Raw genomic sequence first — 17,492 nt, 5'->3', positions numbered from 1 at the left:
GTGTATAGCCAATGCACAATTTTTGGTTTTAGTCCCCACTTTTTCCCTATTGCCTTTTTGCACGAGTACAAAGCTACCGTGACTTTCTCGCCCTTTCTTCAATATTAAGCCTAAAATTCAGCTTCCTGTCCAAAATAACGCCAAGGTATTTTGCACACTCACAAAAGGGAATTTCAATACCCCCTAAGGAAATGGGCCAAACCGTGGGAGTTTTGCGATCTTTGCAGTACATGACTAGTTCTGTCTTTGCTGGATTTACCCCAAGACCATTATGTTTCGCCCATTTCTCATCATCCGGAGAGCTCTCTGTATAATATCTCTGATTGTGAATGGGAATTTTCCCCTGACTGCTAGCGCCACAGCATCTGCGCCCTCCACCATGGATTGCATAGAAACTAAAGACTATCATCCATAATCGAATTACTTGGGTTGCGGTAGCACTTGACGATGGCAAGGAATCTTAAAACTTCTTAACACTGTCTTCTCAATTGTAAGTTAGTCCATACGGGGTATATATTAAACAAAAAAAGACCGATTAAATACGTATATAATTCAGTTTGACAAAATTTTCTATAGAAATAAAATTTTGAAAAAACTTTCTATAGAAATAAAATCTTGACAAAATTTTGTATAGTAATAAAATTTTGACAAAATTTTGTAAAGTAATAAAATTTTGACAAAATTTTGTATAGTAATAAAATTTTGACAAAATTTTCTATAGTAATAAAATTTTGACAAAATTTTCTATAGAAATAAAATTTTGGTAGATTATTTTTGGGGATCGGCTATATATAACTATAGACCGATATGGACAAATTGTGGCATGGTTGGTAACGCCATATACTAGCGGATCGGGTGAATGTTTCCCTTCCAAAGGGCTCTGGAGGTCAAATCTGGGAATCTATTTATATGGGGGCTACATATAATTATGGACCGATGTGGACCAATTCCTGCATGGTTGTTAGAGACCATATACAAACACCACGTACCAAATTTCAACCGAATCGGATGAAATTTGCTTCTCTTAGAGGCTCCGCAAGCCAAATCTGGGGATCGGTTTATATGGGGGCTATATATAATTATGGACCGATGTGGACCAATTCCTGCATGGTTGTTAGAGACCATATACTAACACCACGTACCAAATTTCAACCAAATGGGATGAAATTTGCTTCTCTTAGAGGCTCCGCAAGCCAAATCTGGGGATCGGTTTATATGGGGGCTATATAAAATTATGGACCGATGTGGACCAATTTTCGCATGGTTATTAGAGACTATAACTAACACCATGTACCACATTTTAACCGCATCGGATGAATTTTGCTCCTCGAAGAGGCTCCGCAAGCCAAATCTGAGCGTTGGTTTATATGGGGGTATACGTAAAAGTGGTCCGATATGGCCCATTTGCAATACCATCCGACCTACATCTTATTGAATGACTACTTGTGCCAAGTCTCAAGTCGATAGCGTGTTTCGTTCGGAAGTTAGCATGATTTCAACAGACGGGGTCTTAGAGCATTATTTCGATGTGTTACAAACGGAATGACAAAGTTAATATACCCCCATCCTATGGTGGAGGGTATAAAAATACGTTTAATACTAATATTTTGTAGCGTAGCCCTTATTTTTTAAAACTTCTTCGCATCTGCATGGCATGGACCCGATTAGGTTCGATACAATATCCCCGGATATGACATTCCATGCTATTTCCACTTGTCGGAAAAGTTCGTCCGTATTTCTGCAGTTATCGCGATTAATCTTATGAGTTACTATATCCCACAGATTGCGATCTTGTAATTGGGTAGGCCACTTCAAAACATTAACATTGTTATGCTCCAACCATTCCTTTACACACTTTGCAGTATGTTTTGGATCGTTATCATGTTGATATCTCCATTTGAGTGGCATTTCTTCCTCTGCGTGTGGCAACATTATATTTTGCAAAATGTCTTTATAGACGAAACGATCCATTATACCACTTATTCTATGTATTGGGCCGATCCCATGCCCCGAGAAGCACCCCCAAACCAAAACGCTTCCTCCTCCATGTTTAACTGGAGCTTTAGTATATCGAAGATTAAGGCGTTCACCTTTAGGTCTACGTACCAGGGCTGTGGAGTCGAGCCAATTTTGCTCGACTCCGACTCCAGCATTTTTCATCAGCTCGACTCCGACTCCGGAGTCGACTTCGGGTAATATAACTAAATCTCATTTTAATACCACTAATTTGTAGTTCTATTGTGGGGGTACCGTAACTGGATCGATATAAAGTATCGTATTTATTTATGTGTGCAAAAAAAAAGGTCTTAATTTCACATTAGATGCCAATTGAACTCTATATTTCAAATTTAGGGCAATGTTTAATAAATAAAATAATGATATAAATACCCATCATAATATGAGAAGATACCAACAGTATATGTATATGTGGACCAAAATTGTTGATACACACAAAAAATTTTTTTCTGATTCAATCACGAAATTAATTGATCCAATTAATTTTTTAATTGAAATGTCTTCTATCACAGAAATGATAGTATTAATTAAAAAATTAATTGGCAGTCAATTAAAAAATTAATTGATCCAATTAAAAGATTAATTGATACTATTAATTTGTGTGATTGATTTTTATTTCAATTAAAAAAATTGTTGATTCAATTAAATTTTTAATTGAACATTTTTTAAAACTCAATTAAGATTTTAATTGGAAAAATGTTCGTGAAATTTGTTTCTGTGTACTATCCCAAATCCTTTAAATTTGTTGCGAGCTATATAAAGGTTTATATTCCCATATGCATGAATTTGAATCTGAATCGATTTAGACAAAATTGTATATACTTCTACAAAATCTATGTACTTAAAATTTAAATCTAACGTTGTGGGACGTAACACAATTTTAACAAAAAATAAAAATGCAAGGAAAATCTAAAGTCGGGCGGGCCGATTATAATATACTCTGCACATCTTTGTATTTAGATCTACATTTTAATAAAATCTCAAATCAGACTTCTACAAAATCTCGGGCAATATTTGGGAAATATTTATAATTGTTTAGACAATTTCGTAAAAATGCATTTATGATTCATTCATTGAAAAATTTGAAAATTTGAGTAATTTCTACAAGTTTTCGACTTAGCAGTGAGTATCAGTGAGCAAGAAATTTTGGAAAAATTTCTGCCTAGTAAATAAAATTTTGACTAAATTTTCTATAGAAATAAAATTTTGACAAAATTTTCTATAGAAATCAAATTTTGACCAAATATATAGAAATAACATTTTGAATAAAATTTTTATAGAAATAAAATTTGGCAAAATTTTTTATAGAAATAAAAGTTTGAAAAAATTATCAATAGAAATACAATTAAAAAAATTGTGTAGCAAACAAAATTTTGCAAAATTTTCTATAGAAATAAAATTTTGACTAAATTTAAAAAATATATATTTCTATAGTAATAAAATTTTGAATACATTTTTTATAGCAGTGAGTATCAATGAGCATCAGTAAGAAAAATTTGCTATAGAAATAAAATTTGACAATTTTTTCTTATAGAAATAAAATTTTGAAAAAATTATCAATAAAAAAAACAATCTTAGAAAAATTTTTGTGTAGTAAATAAAATTCTGCAAAATATTCTAAAGAAACAAAATTTTGACTAAATTTTCTAATAAAAAAATCTATTACTATAAAATTTTGGCAAATTTTTCTATAGAAATAAAATTTTGACCAAATTTTCAAATAAAAAAATCTATTACTATAAAATTTTGGCAAAATTTTCTATAGAAATAAAATTTTGACTTCAATTTTTATAAAAATAAAATTATCAATAGAAATAAAATTTTGAAAAAATTTTTGTGTAACAAACAAAATTTTGCAAAATTTTCTATAGAAATAAAATTTTGCAAAATATTCTATAGAAAATTGAGATTTTCTATAGAAATAAAATGTTGACTAAATTTTCTAGAGAAAAAAATATTTCTATAGTAATAAAATTTTGAATAAATTTTTTATAGAAATAAAATTTTGACAAAATTTGCTATAGAAATAAAATGTTGACAAAATTTGCTATAGAAATAAAATGTTGACAAAATTTTCTATAAAAAACAACTTTGAAAAAATTATCTGTCAATATTCCACATATGTATATGGCAAAAAAAAATTTAAAAAAAATAATTTCAATTGTTCGAAATATTTCAAATAAATTGATATGGGCATTAAAATGGATCGATCCAGCCCATCTGCTAGTCTAACATTCTAGGAAACATAAAAAGATAGCCGTAATTGGAAGTTGATTTTCATTTACAATCATGCTGTACATGGATCGAATGAATAACGCAATGGAAACTAATTTGCGTAAAAACTTGCTTAGTTACAAAAATGTGAAGTGTTTTAAAAAATTTGCTTTAGCCGAAGTCGGAGTCGAGCAAAATTTTTACGACTCCGACTCCGGCTCCACAGCCCTGCTACGTACTAGCCTGAAACCATCCGAACTTTTCAGATTGAACTTCAATTCGTCAGAGAAAAGGACAGTACTCCATTGGGCTTTACTCCAGTTAAGATGCTCCTTTGCAAATTCGATCCGGGCTTGTCTATTTTTAGTCGAAATAAAGGGTTTTTTTGCACTTCTGTACGATTTTAAGCCACCCTCAGCTCTTCTTTGAATTGATTTTGTAGAAATATCGAGCTGCAGTTGGGTTTTTATAGACCTGGCTGATATAAAGGGATCTTTTTTTATTAATCGGATTATCGAATTATCCCGTTTTTTGGTTTTCTCGGGCGACCACCAGTATTTATGGGAGCTAGAGTGTCTGAAGAACGAAAACGGCTCATAGTTCGCGAAATTACACTATGATGGATTCCAAATTTGTTTGCAATAGATGTGACTGATGAACCTTTATTGTAATCACTTAAATTTTTTTCTTTTAAATGCAACGAGTACTTATTATTACCCATATGCACGAAATATTAATGAAAAATGACCGATGTGTCTAACATAATAAGAAAATTACTAAGCACGTGTAAAGTTTTCTATATTCTTATGATACTCAGAAAAGTGTTTTTATTGTTTAACGGTACTTATTTTTGGTAATTTTTAAATCATCAATTTTTTTTTTGCCGCGACCAAATAATTACTCTGCTAAGTAACCAGTATTTTTCCTGAATACTTCCTTGTTTTCTTTTAATTTATATCTATTGTTGGTGTAAGGGGTCTGTTATCATTTTAAATTAGTTACAATATTTTAATTACATGTTCATTTTTTCTTTTATATATATTCTAGTTTATGAACCTTATATGCTTGCACTTAAAAATAATGTGTTAAAAATTTGAGTTCCAAACATATAATTTTTACACCCAAATATGTGAAAAACAGTCTTTTTCGTCCGTGTATTTGTAGACATAAAAAAATAAAATTTTCAAAAGTGGTGTTGGATAATCTTGTATGTCCTGCTGTTTCCATATTTTAGATTAGTTTTACCATTACTTCTTAAAATGCTGACACTTAACATATTTATTTTTTCTACCATTTCAGGCCTTGTATTATTGCCTTCCGAAGTGAAAATCTTCCATGTCCCCCCAATATTTTGAATATTAACGGGCTATAGTGAATTGTAATTGTATGTAGCGCAGCATTCTTATCGAAAAATTGCAAATTTTGTACATTACTTTTAATTTACAAAAAAAAAAAAACAAAACAAAATAAGAATAATAATAAACTAGTGTTTTTAGAGACATCACAAATAGGATTCGATATTAAGATTTGAATGCGTTCTCAACCACATGTACATATTTGCATACAATCGCATACCTACTCAAACATCAATACACAAATTGCACATCCGTAGCAAAGGACTAATTAATATAGAATTAGAGGCACGCGCACCTATCTACAAACCAATATAACCTATAATCGTAAGGAAACCATACGAGGCGAAGGCACTGAAAACTCAACAGCAAAGGAACAACACAACTTTAGATCTTAAGTTAAAAGGAGTAGGGACGTTTTGGAAAGTTTCACGATATCGTGAGTGGCATGAGCCATACATCGGGTCACCGAAAATATGATGATAATGAGTGCTGTGGGCCAAGACCACCTGTACCCGGAGAAGAAAGTCGAGTTAGAAAGGTAAGTTTCCTTCCTAGCTCAAAAATATGTTAACTGCAATCGAAATTATATTTTTTATTTTTGTGATTTTACAGATGACCGAAGGGGTTGGAGAACATTTACGAAATTCGCCACCATCATATTTGAATTGGGCCCGAACACTCAATCATCTATTGGAAGATCGTGATGGTGTGGAATTATTCAAAAAGTACGTGGAGGAAGAGGCTCCTGCCTATAATGATCACTTGAACTTTTACTTTGCCTGCGAAGGTTTAAAACAGCAGACGGATCCTGAAAAGATAAAACAGATCATACAGGCGATTTACAGGTACATATATCACATTATCAGCATTTTATACATATCAGAATTTTAATGGTTCATACTTTTTTCTTGTCGTACAGATTCCTGCGTAAAAGCCAATTGTCTGTATCGGAAGATTTGAGACGTAATATTAAGGCTGGACTTAAAAATGAAATACCTCTTAGTCCAAACATATTTGATAGCATGCAAAAACATGTCGAAAATACAATTCGAGATAACATTTATCCATCATTCTTGTGTTCGGAGATGTATATACTTTACATACAGCAAATGTCCGCTGCACATGAGCGATTTAGCAGTAGCGGTGGTCCTACAGGTGGCGGTAGTTGCAGTACTGGAAGCAGCAGCAGTAGTGGTGCTAGTTGTGGTAGTGGTGGAGCCGGTGGCGGGGCATGTGCACTGCCACTTGTTGTTGCTTCCACGAGTACTGGGAAATCAGTCAGTACGTTGGGTCCAATAATCAATTTGCCAGCGAGTACTAGTGCCGGCATTGGTGCTCCAACTGGTAGTTGCAGTGCTAGTGGCAGCGTATATGGACCCTCAACTTCAGCTAGCTCCAGTGGTTCTGTTAGTGCCACGGACACCCTACCTCGCAGCTCAACACTACCCACCCTACATGAAGATTCGGAGTTGTCACTTAGCGATGATTTCGAAAAACTACGCGTTGAAGGAGGCCGTGTGTCAGCCGATATACCAATGCGCTTAACACGGGATTTATTACTAGCAACACAAAAGAGAAGACTGGAAATACGACCACCTGGGTAAGTACTCAGCCCAACTATTGTAATGTCCTATTTCAATCAAATTTTTGTAATGTATAGTGTTATGTAATAAAAAAATCACAACAAAAAATGCAAACAATCTTACATTATAACATACTAATGTCCCCCGTAACACTTATAGACATTTTAAGATTCCATATGTCCTGTGCTTGGTATAAAACATTTCGTTTTCTTAAGAATTTCTGGAGCTACAATGTAAAAATAGATTAATATAAACTCTTGGTTAATAACTGGCTTCTTTCAAATAAAGTAAAATTCGGGAAAAAACAATTGTATGGAAAACACGAACTCTTCTAAACAAGGGATGTTTCACACATTTGAGATGTGTTATAAGAAAATGTTTTGTATATTTGTTACTGGAAAATTAAGCTAATGTAACTCTTACGGATATGGTTGGTACTAGAGGGCTGCATCAAATTCTTTTCACTGCATGTATGAAATTCGCTTTTGAGTTCAGTACAGTACAAACAAAGTGAAGAGAACACAGAGTACATATCCGCAACTATACGGGTTCCGAAATAAAAATATAAACTTTGATTTGTTTATAAATCATTGGTGACAAATAGGAACTCTGAGAGAAAGTTAGAAAGAGAACAAATGTGAAAATTGTTAAATTTTGTAAAATAAATAAATTTGATTCGAATACCAAATATTTGCCCCACCTTTATATAATCATCTTTCACTAGAGAGTCAACAGCTAATTGATTGAATTTATTCAAAGGAACAATTTAAACACACTAGTTCCTCTGATAGAAAAGAACGAAGAAGATCGAACCCTTTGGTAAACGAACTTGGAAGGCTAATGTCTGTCTTATTGGAACGAGTGGTTATTTTTAAAATTTTGATACATCTACGTTTAACGGATTACAGATTAGGTGATCATATCAGAGATGGTCTGTATCAATTTTGTTAGCTTTGCGACTGTTCCATAGTAGTAAACGTCACATACGCGTCGTAAATGTAGAAAAAGTAACAAACATCGCCAACTCAAAATACTTCAGTCGCGTCAGCAAGACATACCCAATATCCAACATGATAATATGTGTGAAGAAAATTCTTAAGGAGAATGATGTATCAATTTTTTTAGGCAAGCTAAACATATCCAATATCCAACACGATATTGGATATAAGGAAAATGATGATGAGGAATGTGGTAGTTCCGGAACGGCCGTCCATAGTACCATCTTGCAGTCTAAAGGGTCTTGCCAAAATAAATTTGATAATCTGTTCTTGCAGTTAACGCAATAATTATTAACGAATTTAAAAAAAGTAAACTGGAGAATAATCTCATTTCAATGGGAAACTTCAAGCTGAAATAAATATGTACTTCTCGATGGTGCAGTAAACAGTCTGCCCTTAACCTGACAGCGAAGGAAAATCAGTGCATATGTATTGCATAAGTGAACTGCTGTTTAGAGAGATTTTTGTACTTGACGAGCATTAGAGCCTGATTCCATACACATTAGAAATTGTCAAAACCCTTGCTAGTCATTCGCTAATGGAACAAATGATATGCTTTCAATTCAATACTTATTTCATCGCCGAAGGTATACCTGGTGTGAACTACTTCCCTTCTAGACATGCGTTTGTAAATATAATCCGGAGCTATGCCAATTATAAAGTGGTCATTACTTTATAAGTATGATTACCTTCAACTTTACCGGGTAATGAGAATTTTTGCTGGGTTAATCTACAAAATATCGCCGAAATGTATTTTATTTTTATTCTGTAACGCGCCGTAATATGAGCCTAAGACCCCATAAAGCATATGTATATATTCTGGCTAGCTATGTCCATCCATCATGTCAATCGCACTAGCCTCCTAATGAAACAAGATATCGACTTGACAAATTGCACATTAATTTTTGATGATTAGTCCATATCGGTCTATAATTATACATTGGCCCGATACTAATCGATCCCCAGACTTGACTTGTTGAGCCTACTTGGGCCCCATATTTCATCCGATCTGATTGAAACACTTGCTCGACCTCCGTATGAACACGAAAATTTCTTTACTACTTTTTACAAAATTTAGCTGGTTTTTCTATACATTATGGTTGGTTTTTATATTTTGCTATGATTTTCATAGTTGGCAACACTGACCCGCAGATTGAATTTAATAAAACAACATTTTCATTCATGAAATGATTAACTGTGAAATTTCCCCTTTGTCAGATTTTCCTTCTGGACTGAATGCGATTATCTCACAGGTAATCAGAGATGGGGTTTCGAAAACTTGAGACAGTAAAATACATCGTAGATGTGAAATGAAAATCCCGTAAACCTAGCTAAAACATATTTTTATAATATAGGCCTCTTTTGACAATTTCATTACATTCGAATTAATTTACCTTTTAAAATCGGAAAATTGGTATTGCACAAAGCAAACTTTGTGTCAAATTGATCAGTTCTTATAATAATAGCATACTGGTGCAGTGTCGCATGTTTCCTTTCCAAGCTTTATATTAAGTTTGAGATTTAACGATGTAACATGCGAACGGAAACCAGTTTGTTTCAAAAGCGTTTTATAATTTATATTTTTAAAGTTGTAATATGCTCTTGAATAAAAGTTCCAAATTATTAACAGGCATTTTCATATATCTCCGTTAGGCTTTAACTGCCAGAAAGTAAATTGCGAATATCTTCTCTCTGCTTAACTTTAACTGAAAAATGTACAACAGTTAAATTCTTAACTGGCATATGGAATATACACGCAAGATGACAAATATGTCCATAGTAACGGAGCTTCATGAAAATGGGGCTAAGGCATATAAAAATTTTACGAAAACGCCGTAAGGAGTACCCTTATCATTTACCTTAAATAGAATTGCTCTTTGATATAAGAATTACAATTGTACTATTACCCAATCCCCCTAATTTATAAAGATGTAACATATCCCAAAACTAGAATAATTTAAAAAGTAATTTTCATCCATGCATTTTTAGTCTTTATAAATACTTTTAATTTCATATAATGAGGAAATATTTTTTAAGCCGATATTTTGTGTTCATTTTATAACTGATTATTTATTTAATTTTTATTTATTTTTTCTTTTATTTTCGTTTCATTTATGTTTCTGCACACGTGTTCCACTACATACCCATTGCCATCATCCACCAACTGCAACAAAATGCACAATCCACTAAATATCCAACATAATAACCTAAAATATCCTTCAATCCGCCATGTCAACGATGTATCTGTCATTTGTGTGCTTTGGTTGTGTTTTAATTATATTTATTTGTCGTTGAAAAAATACAATTTTAATTTATTTGAATTAAATTGCATGGACTGAACTACAACAATTATTCGACAAACCAAAAATTATTGTCCACATAATTTAAACTTGTGCATGTGAGTGTAGTGCTCATGGTTATGTGTATACGGGGAAGACAAATACCTCCTACGTACCGAATTCAAGAGTAGACTCCGAAAGGGCAAGTGTCAGTTCTGGTGGCAGAACTGATTCTGATACCATGTCACTTTCAAGCTGTTCAATGTAAGTAAAAATAAATCCCATGTGTCCATTCATAATTTAATATACATAAGAAAATTTACAAATGTTCAAACTACCTATATTCATCAGTGTACATTTATGCATAGAGTATTTGTGAAGATGTTCTCTAAGACTTTATTAATATTTTAGGGATGGACGCCCATATATACAACGAAGACACAGCTCCACGGAAACAAAAGCTATTCGACAGAGTGCTATGGCAAATAAGGAAACAAACACGTTTCAAGTATGATGAAAATGTATTTCTAAATCGCATAACAAACCCAGCTAAAATATTTTATTTTCCTTTGAAGGTTATACCTCGTACTCAACGTCTTCATTCTAATGAACATAGACCATTGAAAGAGTCCGAATTAATAGCACTACTAATACCCAAGCTAGAAGAAGTTAAACGTAAGCAAGACCTAGAAGACAGAGCCCGAATAGAGGTATATGCATTTAATTAAACAAAAAAATTAAATCAGATTTATAATTTACAAATGTACGTTTTTAGCATTTCCCTGATGAATCTATGCCGACCAATGAACGACTTGCCAGTGATCGTGCTTTTGCACAAGCCATACGAGAAAAATTTGCCATTGATGAAGACAATGATCAAGATATACTTGATCAGCATGTGTCACGCGTGTGGAAAGACCAAACGCCACATCGCTCCCCTGGCACAATGTCACCCTGCCCACCTTTACCATCTAGAAGGCGTACAATAACACACGACTCGGGCATGTTAAGCGATGGTGCCATGAGTATAAGTAAGTTTTGTTCAAACCTATTTTTTTTTGTTTTGACGTAAAATGTGGAAAAACTAGATAGTTTCAAAACTCCCAATAGGTAGTAAATTTCAAAATTTCAAATGTGGTGGTATATAAAACTACTATGCAAGCATATAGCAGTGGTTTCTACTGAAGCTACCAAATTGTGACACCACTTTGGTATGCCGAGCTTTTCCTAAGCCCACGGCATCTCCATAAAAGAGGTTTAGAACAATTAACTCAATCGGCTAATTGTTAAAGAAGAAAAAAGGGAACGATTGTAGGTTATGATGTCAACATCTAAAAGGGATCGCTTGTGATGGCTATTTTCACCAAGAGAGCAGCGGGCGGTGTTGAAAAGCATACATTTCCCAAGGCCTTGAAGTTGGTTTCAAGGAACGTGTTATCGGAAAAGGGCTGTGTAAAACCCGCTATGTTGTGAAATTATCGTCTTTGCTTTTAATCGGGAAGGGAAGGAGGAACTGCATGCCATCGATGTTTTTACTGAACACACACAGGCCCCCGGGCCAGACGAGTTATCCTAAGGATTTTGCCGATGAATTTACCAAGATATTCGCAACTATCAGATGGTCTCCGGTCTTCTATTCTACCCCATCCCGTATGATATGATGGCGTAAAAATTCCGACAACAAACGGCGCCAAGATGGTCACATTCGACGGACTCTCTAAGTCATTTACTCCGCGGAAGGAGCAAATTCCTCAAGTCTCTTGCCGGCAGCCTTGGCGAGTGGGCAAAGAAACCTTTTTGAATGCCTATAATGCAACTGGACGACCACTGGTAAACCATGCAGCGCCGGTGTGGACAACTCAGGCAAGTGACACGCTGTGGAGTAACAGAACGCTACCCTTAGAAATGTCTCCGCAATACTCCCCGGGATCATCTTTATGTGGAGACCAAGATCATCCCGTGCGTAAACATAATTACATGGTGTCAAAGCTGTATTTCCTGAGTTATTATCGTAGTAATGTCCAAATCACCATCTTGTGGATAGTCAACCACCACCAAGGCATGTAAGATGTAAGTGCTTTTTCATCTTATTGCGTTACGTGAATACTGACACAAGAAAATTTTGAAACTTTCTTCAATATTTGCTTTTTTTGTTGTCATTATCGTTTCAACAAAATACTTACATTGATCAGCGGTGGTTAAACCCCTCACCCATAATGGGACTTTTCTGAATTTTATCCTTGAATAAATTTTGTATAAGTGGTGTCAACCACAATGTGGCACTCCTTTCGGTCTCACCTATTATACGGTAATTCAACCCATGTTGGCCGCCAGTATGATGCACTCTTTGGGCTCCGGTATAAAATGGATGAAAATTACATTGGAAATATCCCTAATCGTGCGATCAATTTTTTATTAGGATATTTGTGTTTGGTTACAATTCTATAATCATATTTTCTTATGCAAATGCTACTTCCAACGCGTTAATGTCTTGTATGATTGTCTTATTCTAGTATATTATTCCTTGTAAGAAATAAAAAAATCTCAACCTTGAAATGTAACTACGCAATGGCTGACGAAGGAGCTATTTTCTCTTTTGACGTTTGCTATAAAAATAAATTATGAAACCTCTATTTGTATATACAACACTATTGGTATAAATTATAAATTTTGTTTTTATAAAATATATTATTCATATCCTTAGGTGGACATTCTATGAAACACTCAAAATCAATGCCAGATCATAGTTCCTCAGCAAGGAAGCTTACAAATAAATGGCCTTCCATGAATACAGATAGCGGCATAAGTTTATTCTCAGCTGATACTCTAATGAAGTACAAAGATAACAGGTACATATGTAAAACATATTTTTGTTAAGTTTATTTCATTCAAGGAGTTCTTTTGTTTAATTTTTAGTTCACGTTCTGGCACAAGCACAGCCTCAAAACTAGAAGAGGCCAAAAGAAGACTGGAAGATGAGACCAGACGGTCTCGTCGCTACACCCAACAGCAGCATATGTTGCCACCTATGCAACAACAATCAGCCTCATTTAGTAATAGCAGCAGTGGCAGTAGTAGTCTACATCACCAATCACTCCCGCCTCCGTTACCCGCAAAACCACAAGAGACCACAACTGTTGTGTTTTCATTTTGTGATGAAGAGTATCCTTATAGAACTAAAATACCCGGTACACAACCCACACTAAAGCAATTTAAGGACTATTTACCCAAAAAGGGCAATTTTAGGTATTTTGTACACATGTATGACTGTAAGAAATTTTATAGCAAAACGTTCATATCTTTTCAGATTTTTCTTTAAAACGCATTGTGAAGATCCTGATAGTCCAGTGATTCAAGAAGAAATTGTCAATGACAACGATATCCTTCCCTTATTTGAGGGCAAAGTGATGGGCTTGGTTAAACCATCCGATTAATAGTAGAGTAAGTTTTAATTTTTATACATTTATATGTAAACAAGACGATTATATGAAAAAAAAAAAAACAAAAATAAAACAAAACACAACACAAAATTATATAAACAAGTAATATCAAAAATGAAAACCAGAAACTATAGATATACAGTAAACAAACAAAGCGCTAAATTAACAATAAAACCACATTAATTTTGTCATTTCGTATGAAAAAATACACCAAAATATTTTTGTAATGTATTAAATAACATTTTTCTGTTTTATATCAACGTATAAAATATTTGCTATTTCATAGAAAAACGCAATAAAATTTATGTGTAGTCATACATATGACTTGTAATTCTCTGTTTCATATGCATAGCCTTTTGGCAAAAATTCGATTATAACTCTAAAAACCTATTTGGCAAATACCACTTCAAAAGATAAACGCGGTAATGTCAGATATGATTTCCGTATTCTTGTATATTATTCCTTGTAAGAAATTCAAAGAAACCTTATATATTTTCACTGTCTTGAAATGTAACTACGGAATGGCTGACGAAGGAGGGATGTTCTCTCTTGATAATATATAATATCTTAAGTATTTCAAATAAAAAATCTGATTTCATTTTTGTGGCACATTACTTCTCTGCTTGCTACTATAACATCACATGTACAGGAAACAAGCAATATGTTGGGATAATATATGCCAGAAATAGCAGTAGGATCTTGTAAAACAATTGAATATAATAAAGTATTTTGTTTTGAAATATTACCCAGAAGTAAAAAAAAACAAGTTCTTTTTGTATATTCCACCAGCCCTCCAATATTCTTAAAACATTTCTTGTTATACCTTGACTTGAGAAACAAAATCTGGTTTTAAGCAAATAAAAAACATATATTGTTTTTACCTTCATTGTGTGCTTGTGCAAACATTCAAATCAAGGTTATGTAATGATTAGCAGATTTTGTCTACCAAACATGAAAAAATCAAATCTCTATTTCTCTTTGAAGGACACCTACACATTATTTTTCGAATATAAAAGCCTTCTTGTTGGCGTTCGGCCGAAGTTGGTTTTATCCTTCGGTGGCCCCTTGAAATGGAATAATATTCTCATTCATCATTTTTGAAATTATTATTAGACCATAGATTTATCCAATTCAGAATAATATCGAAGAACGTTGCAAGTTTTCATTTCATCACGTGTGATAGTTATTAGATGCAGACGAAATCTCCTAAAGTATGGCTTATGCTTATATTTCGTGTAGTGCATGGTTGCCCAATCAAATGTAAATTGTCCACTTATATATATTATATAACGACCACTTTCTCAAACTAGGGGTATATTTCCTTGGTTCCTACAATTTGTATATGCGATTAGTTATCTACACAATAAAGTATAACAGGCTCTAAGGACATTCTACGATTATTTTTCAAATATAAATTCTAAAATTGCGCAGCAAAACCAAGTTTGAACTTCTCAAAAAATAGGGTAGAGCAAAATGGCATGCATAATTTGATTTATTGAATCGATTTGTAATACACTACACATACTTGGTATCGTTGTAACCGAGAAAGTCTACAAGAACTTCCTTTTCCACTTTTAATAAATACTGCGGTTATTAGATCCTCCTACCGAATATCTCTGTGCATCTCTATTATTTCAGGGTTTAATTCATCTATGTAAAAAAGGCAGTGAACATGGATATAGGTTCTTTATTCTAATCTAAGCATGTATACTATGTGAAACGATTTACATATTTCTAAATGTAAACATATTTATTACCTACTAAATAACAAAAGTACTTTATAGAGTAAATAATGTACATGCAAATTTGTTTTAGTTAAAAAAAAAAACAATTTGATTTTTATATCAACGAAAGAAAAATGAAATTTTAGTTTAAACAAACCCATTATACTGTATGTTTTCACAAACAAAAAGAATCTATTTATTTATGTATTCCCTTTTCCCCATTTAAACCATAACATTTATTAATTATTCTAATTTATTTTATCTACAATCTATATATCTTAAACAACTGATGACGGTTACTTTAAGAATGGACTGCCTGCAATAAATTTTTCATAAGATTTAATGTGATTTTATGTTTTCCTTTATTTTGCAATGACAATTCTCATCCCATCAGCAAAATTCACTTAAAATCAAAATATAACTTTACCTTTTTATAATTTGTTTTAAGTATGTTTTAATTTGAAATACTATAATCTAATTGATAAGTTGTTTATATTTACTCTTAAAAAATCAGATACAACATTTGTTATGTTCAATCACAAGTAACTAAATATTATGATGTGCGAAATTTTGAGATATTAAAATGTTTCTATTATGATTCATTAATTAATAATCGTAATAAAATGTTTGTAACATTTATTTCCATTGCAATACTCATTCTATCGACCAGTCCATCACTATGGTTCTATTACCATTGAATATACTTTTACAATAGAAAACCAGCAATACAAACAGAAGAACCACACTAATTGACACCATAAATAGTAAAGCGAATAGATGAACAAATACATCATAGAATGTTATCAAAAAAAAAAAAGTTAAGCCATCAAAATTTAAGGGTGTGGTTCTTAAAAAACTATTTCTGCTACTTATTATTAACAAGTAATTAATTGGATTAATTTGTAAGCTGTATTATGATTACTATTATTATTTATATATTTACACATGCAACAAGCAAGCAACACAAAAATATTTTTTTATGTAATGATATTTTTTAAGAGAATTTGCCATCTTAATGTTTACAATAACATTACATTTACAAATAATATGAAATAATTTTATTTCGAAATAAAAAATCAAAACAATTTAAAAGAAAACAATAGAAAATATTAAATTTATAAAAGTGTTTTATTTTCAAAACCTTTGTATATCATAATGCAACATCGTAAGTTTCTAATAAATATTATTCACTGAAAATTGTATAGAATGATATTCAATGATTTTTAAATAAAGATCTAACGAAAAAGTCCATGGGACTGACAAGCGTATTTTATAATCTCGATTATAGTCGGTATAACCCAAAAATCCCTCGGTGTCGAGTGATCTTCATTACTACAATGTACATGTATTAGTATTGCATAACATCGTTATTGTAGTTGTCTTGAAAATTTTTACCGGAGGTAATCGAAATATCTGCAAATTATAATAAACGTATATAATTGAAACTCTATGACCTTAAGCCGAAACAAAAATACTCTATAAAAGGTCAACTATCATACAAAATACTTCAGGAAAACATTATGAAGATTGATGCGTACCTAACCCTGGTTTTTAATTAAGAATTGCGGATAGCATTGCATTGTTCCAATACCTCGGTGACTTATATTGATTGATGTAATAACAAGATTAAAAACTAAAATCAATAATATTACAAAAATATGCCCAGGCCACTTTGTGGGTTTGGCATACATGTACTATTAATAAAAGAGTAAGTAAAATTAATTTCCAAATTCCTTAGCTCTTATTTCATCAACTTTTTTCTAATTGGTGACATTTTCAAGAATTGAAATGAAGAAAATTGATGAAAATAAGAAACAAATTTTTGCATGTGATCTGATCATATATAATTATATCAAAGTCTATCTAATTATAACTGATCATAT

General features: G+C 32.6%; 1 protein-coding gene and 1 long non-coding RNA gene across 4 annotated transcripts in view; both read left to right on the top strand.

The window, feature by feature from the left end:
• Axn (protein axin) overlaps positions 1-14,216 on the top strand; it is a 101,763-nt gene extending 87,547 nt beyond the window's left edge. The window contains exons 3-13 of one of the 3 annotated variants that reach the window (XM_075290957.1): positions 5,530-5,614; positions 5,727-6,123; positions 6,198-6,430; positions 6,505-7,185; positions 10,575-10,709; positions 10,857-10,953; positions 11,021-11,155; positions 11,221-11,476; positions 13,150-13,294; positions 13,362-13,691; positions 13,753-14,216. In XM_075290957.1, the coding sequence (XP_075147072.1) occupies positions 6,031-6,123; positions 6,198-6,430; positions 6,505-7,185; positions 10,575-10,709; positions 10,857-10,953; positions 11,021-11,155; positions 11,221-11,476; positions 13,150-13,294; positions 13,362-13,691; positions 13,753-13,879 (2,232 nt within the window). In that variant the 5' untranslated portion in view covers positions 5,530-5,614; positions 5,727-6,030 and the 3' untranslated portion in view covers positions 13,880-14,216. Of the gene's footprint in view, positions 1-5,529; positions 6,124-6,197; positions 6,431-6,504; positions 7,186-10,574; positions 10,710-10,856; positions 10,954-11,020; positions 11,156-11,220; positions 11,477-13,149; positions 13,295-13,361; positions 13,692-13,752 lie in introns of all 3 variants that reach the window. The other 2 variants (XM_075290956.1, XM_075290958.1) reach the window with 2 other exon arrangements.
• Positions 1-16,732, top strand: part of LOC142221293 (uncharacterized) — a 278,541-nt gene extending 261,809 nt beyond the window's left edge. The window contains exon 2 of the long non-coding RNA XR_012717982.1: positions 14,999-16,732. This is a non-coding gene — a long non-coding RNA (uncharacterized LOC142221293). The remainder of the gene's footprint in view (positions 1-14,998) is intronic.
• Positions 16,733-17,492: the final 760 nt, after the last annotated feature.

This window comes from Haematobia irritans, chromosome 1, assembly GCF_050003625.1.
Source record: "Haematobia irritans isolate KBUSLIRL chromosome 1, ASM5000362v1, whole genome shotgun sequence".
In the NCBI taxonomy this organism is placed as follows: domain Eukaryota; kingdom Metazoa; phylum Arthropoda; class Insecta; order Diptera; family Muscidae; genus Haematobia; species Haematobia irritans.
This window is presented reverse-complemented; position numbering and strand designations above follow the sequence as displayed.